This window comes from Beta vulgaris, chromosome 1 (assembly GCF_026745355.1).
Source record: "Beta vulgaris subsp. vulgaris cultivar EL10 chromosome 1, EL10.2, whole genome shotgun sequence".
Classification (NCBI taxonomy): Eukaryota; Viridiplantae; Streptophyta; class Magnoliopsida; order Caryophyllales; family Amaranthaceae; genus Beta; species Beta vulgaris.
The window spans coordinates 5,537,484-5,551,322 of record NC_079202.1 but is presented as its reverse complement, the minus strand read 5'-3'; the positions used below and the strand labels follow the sequence as shown (position 1 = coordinate 5,551,322).

General features: G+C 35.2%; 2 protein-coding genes across 3 annotated transcripts; both read right to left on the bottom strand.

Annotated features, from left to right (window-relative positions):
• Positions 1-926: 926 nt before the first annotated feature.
• LOC104883520 (auxin-responsive protein IAA8) lies at positions 927-7,037 on the bottom strand. 2 transcript variants are annotated; one of them, XM_019247389.3, is made up of 7 exons: positions 6,885-7,037; positions 5,815-6,261; positions 5,509-5,732; positions 5,183-5,409; positions 4,900-5,041; positions 1,430-1,491; positions 927-1,280 (listed from the first exon to the last, which is right to left on the bottom strand). In XM_019247389.3, exons 2-7 carry the CDS (start codon positions 6,217-6,219, stop codon positions 1,243-1,245), a joined length of 1,098 nt encoding a protein of 365 aa, XP_019102934.1. In that variant the 5' UTR covers positions 6,220-6,261; positions 6,885-7,037; the 3' UTR covers positions 927-1,242. The 2 variants fall into 2 exon arrangements, with proteins under 2 accessions (XP_019102934.1, XP_010666360.1); XM_010668058.3 differs by having other exon boundaries at positions 6,878-7,036.
• A 2,247-nt stretch (positions 7,038-9,284) lies between these two features.
• LOC104883523 (uncharacterized) lies at positions 9,285-9,755 on the bottom strand. The gene has a single exon (XM_010668065.1). The coding sequence runs from the start codon at positions 9,753-9,755 to the stop codon at positions 9,285-9,287; it is 471 nt and encodes a 156-aa protein (XP_010666367.1).
• Between the last annotated feature and the right edge of the window lie 4,084 nt (positions 9,756-13,839).

The window sequence follows — 13,839 nt, the reverse complement described above, 5'->3', positions numbered from 1 at the left end:
GAAAATATTTGGTCAAAGATTATAAAAATAGACTATAAAAAATGAAATGAAAATTATATTTTAAGACGGGGGGAGTACATACACTATTAAAAAGCATTGAATATTCAGAGGCGGCTCGCTGCCAACCAGAGCAGCTAGTCTTATAGTTCCGGTTGACACCGAGCAACCTACGCTTCTCCCTTATCAGCCGCAACAATTCCTTCCCAGTGTCCTGCGGGAATTTTCTTCTGGTTTCTTCCAACAGCCTAGTGCTTGGTTTCTGGTTTCAGAGTTTGGTTGTTGTTCTCTTTGTTTTCGACTTGTGCTATGTCTCTGCTTTTGGTTTGGAAATGGAAGATGGAAATTATTTCTTTTGGGTATTGCCAGATGAAATACAAAGGGATATCCTTGGATTTAAAGAATATTAAGTGAGCTACAGATTTAAACAATATAGGGAATACCTTCTATAGAATAAGGGATTTTGACTCTACTTCCATTGCTTATGGAAGTATTTTTAGATGTTATTATGCCTCACTTCTCCAGTCAAATTTCCTTTTAGAGTTTTGTCATATCATGTTTTTAGCCTTGGGGATGAGCCCAAGGTTTTAGTTTGCGTACCCTTAATTTGGTTGATCATGGTGCTCCATTAGAAGAGGATTCGGTTTCGCAAGTGGTTCATCCAGTTACTTTCTTTCCCAAGATTGAGGTGCGTCATCCAGGTTCATATACTTGGCATAGAGCGAGTTTGCTTTAGTTTCTGTTACGCCCAAGCAAAGTCCTTCAAGGTACATAGGAAATCTCTGCTCTCTTCTCACAGGTGGTCATTTCCTTCTCGAAGGGAACAAGCTGCCTACGGGACGCGAGTTACATAATATATGTCCTATTCTTCTCTCCAGGACCATTGGAGAACTTGCAGAAACTAGCCAGCATAATTAGCAGAAACAGAGTAAAAGGCAACAGAAACAATCAGCTAATTTGAGGCTGCAAGCGAGTCTATGATTTAAACATGCACGCAGAGTAGAGAGCTTCAGGAAACAGCCAAGCAGGGCACTTTACATGTAGGCTGTCCTGCTAGGAAGCAAGTAATAGAAAACTACAAATCTATAATACCAAGTTGGTAATATTATGCTAAGGTGATCTCCTAAGTATGTAGCAATAGAGCAATCTGAATTCCAAAACATCAACTACAATATTCTTATCCAGTTAGAATGATACATTACAACAGTCCAAGACAAGCACACGATCAACAAAGCCGTGGATAAGCTAGCTCCTGTTCCTGCATTTCTCTACTGCTCTTGGAGCTGCACAAAAGTTTTTCAGGTACATCTATGAGTGAGATGTATAGATACTGGCAACATCACAAGATTTCAAAGGCATGTAGCTTTTATCATGGAAAGAGAACAAAGAAGTCCCTGAATTCAATAAAGTACTTCACTGATGAAGCATATACCTAGACCAATTGCATCGGAGCTCTTCATGATCCTTAGCCTTCTGCATGAATCAACAAACATCCTGCAGAAACCCAAATGCTCAGAACAGTTAGCTTTAAATACACTTCTAATTCACCGAACAAACATTGATGTTGAAAGGAGTGACAGAACTGATAAAGATAAAGACTAAAAGTGAGGAATTTTCCCCTCTACAGCACTACTAGTCAGTTTTATACATTTTAATTAGGGTGCAAATAGGCAGTCGTGCACTCTCCATGTGACAGCAATGTGCAAATACAAATGAACAGAACTGCTAAGTTCGTAATGTTGCTTATGATGATCTGTATCAGATCTTTGTTAAAAGGTGCAAAGTGCAAACTAATGGTTGTTTGGTAATATTTCAATCAAAATTTGCTTGCGAAATTGCTCGGCAAATCAGAATATCACATTTTCCCAGAGGTTGGCAGGTTATATTCAGTGGGATTAACAAAGCATAATGCCAGCTTCAATCTTGTTACGTTTCCATGCATGCTTAGCATTTCAGAATATCAAATTTTCCTTGGTTGCATTCAGAGGGACATAAAAGCTGAAAGCTAACTTGAAGGCATCAATTTTTAAACAAAGATCTTAATTAAAGTAGGGTGACAAGTGATCAAAGCTGTTGAACTATCAACATCTAATAGTTCGTGTTCCACGTGCAATCAATAGAAATAGAGTAACAGCAACTAATGATATCAGAGTAAAATAGAAAAAGAATCATAATCTCATCCTTCTCAATCTCTACAATTCCTAGCCTCCCTCACCCCTGTTATCTTTCTTCACCCTTCCTTATCTCCAAGAACTCCAACAACTGCTTGAACCCATCAGATTATAGGGCCTTTGGTGCCATGGGAACCATACATATGACAGATCCGAAAATTCAATCTATATCCTTGTTTCCCCTTTTGTATACGAGCAGTTCCCGTAAAGTTGACAAGTATTAGCAAAATATGAATTCTATCTTCTGTTTGACTGACATATTCATGTCTTGTCCTTAAAGTTCTAATAGCAATTTATTTAGTTGCTTAGCTCAGTATCTGTCTTTTATTTTTTGGGATCTCGTTTGTGTTTTTTCATTAGATTTCCTCCCATTTATCCAGATTATTTGTTTTCTAGGATCATTTATTGAGTTGACTTGGCATAGCCTATAGGCAATTATAGATTGGCTATAAATTCTCAATGCCATCTACCTACATGATTGTAGCAGTGACTCCAGAAGGTTCACAGCCAATATATATTGATACCCTACTCGAAATTGGGGAAACCAGGAATATTAACCCTGTAAGCTAACAGGGAGCGGGGACGTAAGGGGAGAAAAATTGCATAATGAAGTTGGATTTTTCCCTACTCAGACACGGTTAGACTGCTGGGTACGAGTGTCCTATCGCATAATCATCAAGGCTAAAAGTACCTGACACGAGGACACTATCATATAGATTGCGCACAGCCGCTGAGGTTGTGGAGACATTGCATTCATGAAACATTTTTCCTGATTTATAAAGAATTTATGCCCAAGCTTTTCACATAGAAATACTTGTACTGATCATAAGCCCATTTGTGAGCACGAATCGTATATCTCCGCTTTCCCTCTCTTCAAATTTTCCCCCTAGGAATATAGGGTAATATAAGTGCCGAGTAAGGAATCCATACCATTGCAGAGTCTTTATTTGAGACAGGTACACAAGAAAAAATAATGCATTGAGCTAACAAAGATTAGATCTATAGTTAACATGGAAACATGAGCCAGATAATTGATGGAGTTTGAATGACAAGCATTTATAAACAGATTGATGTCATTTATGGAACTCTTAGGATAGGATTAGGGGTTGCTTTTATTCGGTTTTGTGATTGTTTTGGTTGGTTTTAGTTTGCATTTATTCATTTTGCACCTTTTGTGCTCTAATGTCGAGTCTCGTGTATTTAGGTGTCTTAGGTACTTTTACTTGTTTACTCCCTTTCTATTTTGTTGATTCTATGCTTTACGAGGGTTCTTGGTGTCTAAATGTTGAGAGTTGAGGATCCGAGCTCAAATCATGGAAAGTCGAGCCAAGAGAACTAAGCAAGAATTAAGTCATGGATGAGCCTGCAGCCTCTCTTCACTGCGCACGCATCAAAAGCATGCAGTAGCTCTTTAACAAGTTGTACAGCAAGACTGCACTTACTTCTCTGGTGCTCCACCCAATTTCTTTAATATTCTTATCCTGAAACCTTGTAATAGTTTTCTTTTTCCAGGTAGCTCTTACACTCCCATTTACTTTCTCTCTTGTCCTTATACACCAGCTACATATAAAAACCTCAAGCTAGAAGACCTAGATAAACTCAAAAGTAAAGTTTATACAATAGTACAACTACAACCACCTACGCTAATGTAATAGATCCAAATATTCAGCCAGCCCAAATCAGGCCACCAGTGACTTTCACGTACTCTAGGCGCCACGTCAGAAGGAAGGATTCTGGGGCAGGTCTAGCAGCACCTGAATCTGTGACTTGACAGAGGGGTAGCCAGGTGGCATGCTGTGGTTTATTACCAATGATTGAGGAAGGAGCAGAGAAGTTTCTTAAGAGAGAGAAATAGTACTAAAACAGTAGTATAAATAGAGAATAGTAATTAAGAGGAATTTTTATCCAGTAAATTATTCTTCATTTGTCTTGTGGGAGTGTGGGGGTCACTCGAATACCTCTTGTATCTATTTCTTGTTTTTTTTCAGCAATATCAGAATTCTCTCTCTCTCTCTCTCTCTCTGATATACTCATCTTACTTCTGTTCCTAGTTCCATTATTATTTTGCTTGGGATCTTGTTGCTTGGGAGTTCCTAGAATCAGTAAAAAAGGGGGTAAAGGAGGATCTTTTACAGCTAAACAGGCAAAACCTGCATAATTGATTATTTCATTAAAGTCTCCCAAGGGGGACTGGTCATAGTAGAATTACATTTGCATATCCAAAACAAATAAATATATATATAGGGACAAGATCACATGAGAAATGAGAATGAATCTCAACCACACGATTGGATTAGAGTTACAACATTTGTTCATTAGAGTTATACCTTCCTAAAAAAATTGGAGCCCAAAAAAAAAAAAATTCGATTTTTTTTCTTCTAATATTCATTTTTTGGAGTTTCATCAATTTTTCATTAGAGTTACATCACTTATTCATAAGAGTTATATCGCGTAAAAGTCATTCTCATTTCTCATGTAAGTATGCATTCTTATATGAACTCACTTCTATATACATATATATATATATATATATATATATATATATATATATATATATATATATATATATTATATATATATATATTATTGCTTAAGTTAACCATGCTGGAGAAAGGAGAATAAGCTAAACTTGTGCCAATTGCTAGAGCATTAGGGCTTGTGGCAAGCCAAAAGAATGATCATCAAGCCAGAAGGAGAAACACATTAAAATTCAAGATGATTGAAAACTTACTCCCAGGGAACATCACCAACAAGCATCCAGTCACCATCTTTGTCTTTATATGTCAGAACATATTCTGAACCATGAACTAAATCTTTGAGTTTGTTTATGCTAAGCATCTCCCTTCCAGTAGTCATATGTGATGTACAGTGACCTGAAATTATTGAAGGCATATTGTACTAGTAAATCATACATCATCTTCACTTCTTTACCAAAAAATATTTGGCACGAAAAGGAGAAATTGTAGTCAAATCAATCAACCATTAAACATGAATAGAGCATTAAAATAACTCACCTATTGTAAAACAACTGAACATTTTCTCAAGAGCAGATGATAATTCATGGTATGTCATGTAAGCTTTTATGTCTACCTTTCGAAGATATGGAGCACCATCCATACTGACTTTTACAAAACAAACACCAATTCCTGCTTTTCCGTCTACTTCACCAGAGTTCTTTGAGGCAGTTACCATGGAATTTTTCCTGAATGATCTGATAGGTGGCCAACCAACAACTTGTGCCCTGTGATAGATTAACAAGTAACAATTCTGTGAGCTGAAATTCTTTGTCTCTAATGATCCCCATGCTAAAACCCACAGAGCTTAAGTGTTGCAAACTCACTTGGGAGCAGGTGCACGATTATGATTTCCAGCACCCTCGTGTTCCGCACTAGCATTTCCAATATCAAGAGCCCTCTCTTTAACTGCAACTGATGATACTGCCTCCTTCATCTTGGCCGTCAAAATTGTAGAACTCTCTTTCAAAGGACCAGATTTGACATCCAGGCTGGAGGGAGACCTCGGTGATAAGACCACATTTACATCTGAACTGGAAAGAAGTTTACCCTGCATGGAAAAGTTATAACATGTCACTTATATGTGTCAACGGAGGCAATGATGATCGAGCAACATGTAGTTTAGGTTCCACCTTGGAGAAGCCATTAACGGCATCAGCAAATCCCCTTTTGTGACCTGAGACAATGGATATCCTCGATGAAGAGGAAGTACCATCACTAACAGGATACAATGGAAATAACGGTTTCTTGTCCAGTTTCGAGGAAGTTAATGGACCAAGTTCAGTATCTCTTCCAGGCGATTGTGACCCAGGAAGGCCAAGTCTCAGTTCTGTTGCTTTAAGGTTATAATTGCTTCTACTTTCTCCAGAGGCAACCGAAATTGCAGAACTGTCCACTGATGAAGAGCAATCAGAATATCCCATGTAGTTAACTTCTCTTAATTCAGAGTTATTATGCAATATGCTTTCAGCAGAGGAAGCGGGAAATGGTAAAGTTCCGCTGCTTTGGCCGTCCTCGTCCTCTCTAACACCAGACATTACAACTCCAAGCAGGCAAGGGACATTATCGAGAGCTTATACCTAGAATTATCATGATAAGAGATCAGACGCACTAACAGCCTTCATAGTCAAATAATCATCACTGATTAAACTGAAAACCATCGCAATAAAAAACTAGCCTATAAATTTAAGAAGACAAACAAATGCTTGTAACATTTTGTTCCACAATCAAGCAAATCAGTCCCTAAAAATCACAGGAGCCCATACAAAGAAAACAAAAAAATGTCTACAATGTTTTCCTCATATCATTTTCTCTTTGTATACCACAAGCAAACCAAGTGAATCGAAACTTTCATCAGGTAAAAGCTCTAATATCCTAAATTATGATCATCAAAGATTACATAAATCGAAATGACACTCAAGACAATCCCAATTAGAAGAAATTAAAAACCCTAAACCCACTTGAAAAATCCAAAATCACAACCACAGCCTCAAATAAAAAGCAAAAAAAATAAAAAAAAAGGAGCCCTAAAATCATGGGTGCATTCAGTTCAAGCATAAAGCAGTTAAACAATCAACATTTACTCAAATCACTTCAATGTCCTAGGTCAAGGAGCAAAAATAGAAATGTGTAGCTCAAAACTAAGATAAGACCCATATAATTAAAATTAGAGAGGGGAAATCAACAAAAGCAAACCTCACACCATGGATGATGAAAATGGTGCAGATGATGTAGAGAATTGGCAGACGAATGGTAAGCGAAACTGAAGTATAGAGTTTTCTTCTTCTATGGTGTTTTTGGAATTTTATGTTGGAGCTCAACTTCTAAATGTGTATGATTATAATACAATACTCACGTAAGCCCGTTGTTGACTTGTATGTAGCCATGTAGGGGTGTAAGTGTAACCGTGTAAGGTTTTTTTTTTTTTTTTTTTTTTTTTTTTCTCAACTTCAGTGGAAGGACCTTAATTGCTAATCGAAGAGTTCAATTCGCTCTTTTTTAGAACCGTAATTATTTAGATTGGTTACCGTCTAAGCGGTTAACCGTTTTTTAGTACGAATTTTTTATTAATTATTAGCAGTTATTTAAGTTATACTATTATATTTTACTTACTTTATATATTTTTTTATGCATATATTTAATATTATATATACTCTAATATAAAATGGATAATAAATCTAGTGTTTATATAAGTACTAGAGTTTCTAAATAATCCTAAACTTCCTCTAAATGTTATAACTTAGTAAACAAATATTAAACTAATGTAATTGTTGGAAAATGTTTCACGATAATTAAATAGAGAAAAAAAATATTTCGGTATACTCAAAAATCATAAATGTAACTATACCATTTAAATGCTACTTTTATCGGTTTGGTAATCGCAACGTGAAAACATTTTTTATCCACACGGTTACCACCCATTTAGACCGATTTTTCGGTTTTTGAATATCGTTTCTTTATGAACACCTCTACTTGTAGATCTCTAATGACTTATACTATCTAAAGTAACTTAACTTAATTCTAGGGTGTGTTATCTGACTTCCTCCTACCTAAATCTCCCGTACTTTGTCTGAATTCTACTTCCTCCATCCCATAATATAATGCTTGTTTCTCTTTTTGAGGTCAAAACTCAAAATCTTTGAACAAATGTTCTCATGAATATATATATAATAAAACATACTCATGCCAAATCTTATTAGATCTGCATCAACGTGTAATTTCACAATATCAACTTCTTATAATTTTTATTAATAAGGATAGAAAATATCGAGGTCAAAAACGAGATTAATAAAAAAAAATAGGAAAGAGAAAAAAAGGAGAGAAGGGAAGATGATATGATCATCCTGGCCAATGGATGATTCCAAATTTGGGATCATCAATTACTTTATTAATTTCTCACTCTTTTACTTCATTCATGATGCACAATTGATTTTTATGATCTCTTCACCCTCAATGGATGACCTATACTTTTAGATCTACACATTCTCTTTCCTACTTTTTACCATACCCCACCATATATTCTCCCTCCTCAATCACCTTCTCGTCCCATCTTTTTCATTTATTATGAATTATTTAAGAATCAATTAATGATCATTGAATGTAAATAATTTTTATGTTTGTGATTAAAAACTATTAGTAAAAATAATTTCGTTAATATTGTACATAATTACATCGGTAATCAACTTAATACAATCGATCCAAATATACAATCAGAAAATGTAATAATAGTAAAATATAGCATTAAACAATAAAAATCACACATACATATAGAGAATTGCATTACATATAACAAAAAAATAGCAGCTAAATTAACCCCTTTGTTGGCCGAATTTAAGCCAACTATTTTCTACATGGTATGCTTTGAGACGTCTATGCACAATTTGGTCACGAAATCGACCCCTATTATTCATATATATTTTTAGACTTGCTATGCGATTCTCACTAGTGTCGTATGCGAAAGGCTCATCAGATGTCCCTACATTCCTTTGCGTTGAAGTAGTAGGCGTGGAGGTTGGTCATAATCATTAGGATCAAAATGAATGGAATATGAATCTCGTTCATCTTCAACTACCACATTATGGATAATAATGCAGGCGGTTATTATTTTCCCTAACATTTCTTTATCACGAGCTAGAGTTGGTTGTCAAATCATAGCAAAACGAGATTGCAATATTCCAAATGCACGTTCCACGTCTTTTCGTTTGCTCTCTTGGTTTTGGGCAAATTAATGGACTTTCTTTTTCATTTTGTAGAAGACTCATTGTTGGAATAAATGCAACCCATTGAGGATATATACCATCTGCTAGGTAATATCCCATATCGTCTTTGGTGTACGTTGACAACATAGTTAACTTGGGGTGCACGACCCTCAAAAACATCATTAAATAATGGAGATCAATCAAGAACATTAATATCATTACACTTACCTGGCGTTCTAAAGAAAGTATGCCAGATCCATAGATCATAAGAAGCAACGGCTTCTAAAACCAATGTTGGCTTACACGATCTTCCCAAATAGAGTCCTTTAAATTGAAGTGGACAATTTTTTCATCTCCAGTACATGCAGTCAATAGAACCCATCATTCCAGGGAATTCTCGTTCTTCAGCTGCGTATCCTTAAATCTGCTTCATTGGGCTTTCTTAAGTATTCGTCCCCAAACTGGGCGACAACCCCTTCTACAAAATGTTGTAGTGAATCTCTAGCAAGAGATGCACTAATTTTTAGATAATTGTCCACAGAATCCGCCGTTTCCCCATACGCTAACAATCTTATAACAGTAGTGCATTTTAATAATGATGATGCATCAAGTTTACCTACGGCATCTCGCCTTTGTTGGAAGAATGAATTTTGCAAAGTCAAGACTTCCACTATGCGGAGGAAGACATTTTTTTGCATGCGAAATCTCCGCCAAAACGTTTGTGGGGGATAAACGGAATTCTTGACAAAGTAGTCATTCCATAACTGGTTGTGGCCCTCATCACGATCCCTTGACACTACAGTTATTGGTGCTCTTGGAACTTGAGTTACCATTGCATATAATTCAGCTAGATTGGCCATCGCAAAGCTTTCCATCATTTGATCCATCAACTGAGTTGTATGTCTGTGCCTTTCCGAACGACGCCTATACTCATCGTTACGAGTTATTTGAATTTGTGTGTAAGAATTTGAATCATCAGAATTCGAAGAACTAGAAGAAGAAATATTGCTATTGTAACTTGATTATGATGACATTGTTTCAATATTTTTGTAGGGGAAGAATGAGGGTTTGAAAGGTAAAATGGTTTTGCGTGAATGGTTGAGTAGTTAGCATTGTAAGGTATATAGAGAGAGAAGGTGAATTGTCAGCAATATTACACTGATATTGGAGTGAATGCTCAAGTCATCACATGGTTTCAGTGTCTTTATTATAGCGGTAATGATGCACTGCTATATATTAGTGGATTGTCAAATCATCACATGGTTTCAATGTCTTTATTATTGCAGTGATAATGGACTGATATATGAAGTGAATTGTCAAATCAATGTCTTCATTATTGTAGTAGGAAATACATTGGAAAGTAAGAAATATATTATATAACACTAGAATTTTTTGTAAATGTTTTTGTATGTATTGACGTTCTAGGTTATTAGTTTTAGTTTGTATGTTAATTTTAAGTTTTAATAAAGTTTCCCGATTATTTGAGTGATTTGCGTGATTTCATAACGTGATTTTCTCAATTGTATGAGTGATTTGTAAAGTTTCTTCTTATAAGTGATTTGTGAGTGAGTGTTGTAAATCAATTTTCGGTAGTTTTCTTTGAGTGTCGATTTTGATTTTGACATTCCTTTTGTAATTTAGAAAGGAAAAGGGGCAAAATAGACATTTCAAAAGAGGACACCATTGCTCCCCCCTTCCCTTATATAATAGAGATTAATCGTACTAAAGGAAAATTAGAAAATTACATTGGAAATAAAACCTTAACTAGATCTCTCTTAAGTGGTTGTTCTTCCTCATTTAAATCATTCCTTGCTGAAAGCACCTTGAATAACTCCAAGTTAATCTTCATGTTTTTTGTTGCAATTTTCTCCCTTTCTAGCTGGACCATCTCACTGTTGCTTTTCTTTTCATGATTAATACTTTAGATCTCGACTTGAATTCCATTGTTTTTCTCCAAATTAATTTTGGACTTGATCCCTCCATTCTTGAAAGGCTTCTGTAGACATGTTCAAAACCTTTTCCTTGCCTTTATTTTTGGTGAATCCGTCGTTTGGAGCAGTTGGGTCTCCATTGCTTGGCGTATTTGGCTCACTTGAAGTGGAGTAGTTGCCTGCTTCATTAATCTTCCACCTCTTTGAGCCACTTTCATGATTAACTGTCTTCTTTTTGCAAGCTTTGCCAGTATATTCCATAGGCTTCCAGACATCATTATGCCTCATAATTTCCGAATAGTGAAGATTATTAAAGTCTGTTTAATTATCCTTTTTGTAGATTGCAAATGCAGTTTTCATGACGTCGTCATCAGACTCACCACTTTTTCGACGAGCCTTCACATGAGCATATGCACCAACAAATTTGGATACTTTTGCATGTATTCTTTTCCTTTGACTTTGTAATTGACCCAACTCTCTGTCAAATGGTAAGATATCAGACTCCTTGAAACTTTCACACATCCTTCCCATCATCGATCTCTATAACACATAACTTCTTTAAACATTTCAGTAATTTTTGTCCAGAAGATAATTGTTGTTTGTTTAGTATTACTACCTTTATCTTGGCTTACCATTAACCAAGCCTTCATGAGAACCTCTTCTTTAGATGGCCTCCAGAATTTCCTCGACCCTTTATCTTCTTCTTCGTTGTTGTCATCATCACGCTCAACCGATGCAACTCAAGACTGAAATGAACTACTGAAGTTTGGAAATGACCCTTCACCTTATAATTGCTGGAAATGTTGAGACATAGGAAATGACTTTTCATCTTGAGAATAACGATAATTCTCATTCAAATTGTACATATTTTCTTGTGAACGTGGAGCAAATTGGGAGTAAGAAGGTGTATTTCAGAAACTCATATTTTGTGGGGGGAATTGTTGGTTAAGTTGAGTAGGATAAATAATATTTTGTGAGTTGTATCCCATATGAAAATTTGGATCAGTTTGAGAATTGAGATCAATTTGGGAACTAGACGATTGAAATTTTGGATTAATTTGAGGTTGTTGAGGTCTTTTGAATTTTGGAGGGTATTTTTTCTACTGGTTTTGGAATCCATAACTAATCTTTATTATGAGAGAAATTAACTTTGTGGGGTGGATAAATGATGAAAGGAAACAAATAACTTTCAATAACAAAATGAGCTCAAAAATAAGATATGTAGAAATAACTCAATATTGGTCTCTATTTATAGGGAAAAAAAAAATACATGTTGGTGTTTTTTTTTAAAAAAAATAAAATTTAAACAAGCAATATGTCCGTTTCAAAAATTTGCAACGTTAATAATTCTACGCAATCCTAGCCATTAGATTGGAGAAATAAGGAGGGTTGGATGTCTGCCATGCAGCAGAAGTGGGGCCCACTTCATTTTCAGCTTCCTCTCACCTTGTGCCATGTGGCGATGAACTCACTATTGCCAAAGGAGTTTGAGATCATGGGAACGATTTGAGCATTGTCTCTCTTTCCTCCTTCTTTCTCTCTCCTATTTGTTTAATATTTTTTTTATTGTCTCTCTCTTCATAATCCATAAATTAGATCAAGCAATGGCTAAGCTATAACGATCCAAGTGAAGACTGGTTCATGAATCATATGTTACAGCAGTTGACACATGTTAGTTGGAGATTGAAGGCAAAATCTTCTGAGGTCCCCACATGTCTAAAATTGCAGCCATTCAATGGTCATTTTGTAACGTTACAAAATAGACATCCAATGGCCTAATTTACATCACAATTTTGTAACTTTTGTTTTCTTAAAAGGTAATATTTATGTGCTAAATATTTTTTATCTAAAATAAAATCTTTCATCGATAGTTTTGTTTTTTGTCTATAAATAAACATCAATGTTGAGTTACTTACTTCCATCAATAGTATTAACTTAATTATCATATTAAGTAATTAAGTACATTATTAACAATATTAATTATTTTTAATATTATTTGATTACAAAAACATAAATTTTCTACAATCAATCATCATTAATGGATTACTAAATCGTTCATAATAAATAAAAATATAGGATGAAAAAGAAATTATGGAGAGAGAATATATGGTAGGGTACTAGGGTATAATAAAAAGTAAGAAAGAGAATGTAAAGATCTAAAATTATAGATCATCCATTAGGGGTGAAGAAATCATAAAAGTTAATTGTAGATCATGAATGAATAAGGTGGAGGAGAGATGAACTATTTGAATATTTGATGATCCAGAATTTTGGGTCAACAATTGTGTATGCTCTAAGTATGTCTAAAATGATTGGCGATAAGTATGTATGAAGTAGTTGGCATTTATTGATCGTAATTGAATGTGGGGAGATATTGTTGAAAAGACAATAAATGTAAAATTTGCGCGGAAGAAAATTGAATATGTGATTTTGTTTTGTTTTGTTGAATGTGCTATTAGTAGAGGAATATGTTATTTTTGCGTAATTTTTATATTATTAGACGAGGAATATAATTGTTTAATACTGTTGTTAATAAATGGTTGTGGAAATTATGGACTTACATGTGATGACAGTGCATATGACATACAAAATGTTAATAAATGTTGCTACAAAGAAGTTCCTATATGACTCACATCTGAATCTAACCCATCACGATGCATATGACTTACAAGATTATTAGTTCCCATATGAATCTCCGCGGCATAATTATGATATAATTTTCTTAATTGAGGGTGTTTAAATTGTTAATTAATGTCATTTGCTTGAGCATCTTAATTATAGTTATGTGAGGCATGGTGAAAAAAAATTCAACGACTGAGTTATATGAGGTGAATGGGGAGATGTTTGTTGGTGATGGTGCTAATGTGGAGGGAGTTCATTGAGAGGGAGATATGATCGTGGTCGTAACTTTGGTTGGGAACTTTGGTTGGGAAGGTTAGTGAATGTAGAATAGGTGGGGTAGAGAAGCTATATGTCCAATTTGCTGGGATGTTTTTCCTAGCTGGGATGGTGCGGAAACTTACTATAG

Excerpts from the sequence above, each read along its gene's own strand:
- LOC104883523 (XM_010668065.1), bottom strand. The coding sequence starts at position 9,755 with ATGGAAAGCTTTGCGATGGCCAATCTAGCTGAATTATATGCAATGGTA.
- LOC104883520 (XM_019247389.3), bottom strand. The coding sequence starts at position 6,219 with ATGTCTGGTGTTAGAGAGGACGAGGACGGCCAAAGCAGCGGAACTTTA. Across the intron at positions 5,733-5,814 it reads CCGTTAATGGCTTCTCCAAG|GGTAAACTTCTTTCCAGTTC; the intron begins GTGGAACCTAAA and ends TTTTCCATGCAG. Across the intron at positions 1,492-4,899 it reads GTTGGTGATGTTCCCTGGGA|GATGTTTGTTGATTCATGCA; the intron begins GTAAGTTTTCAA and ends GGGTTTCTGCAG.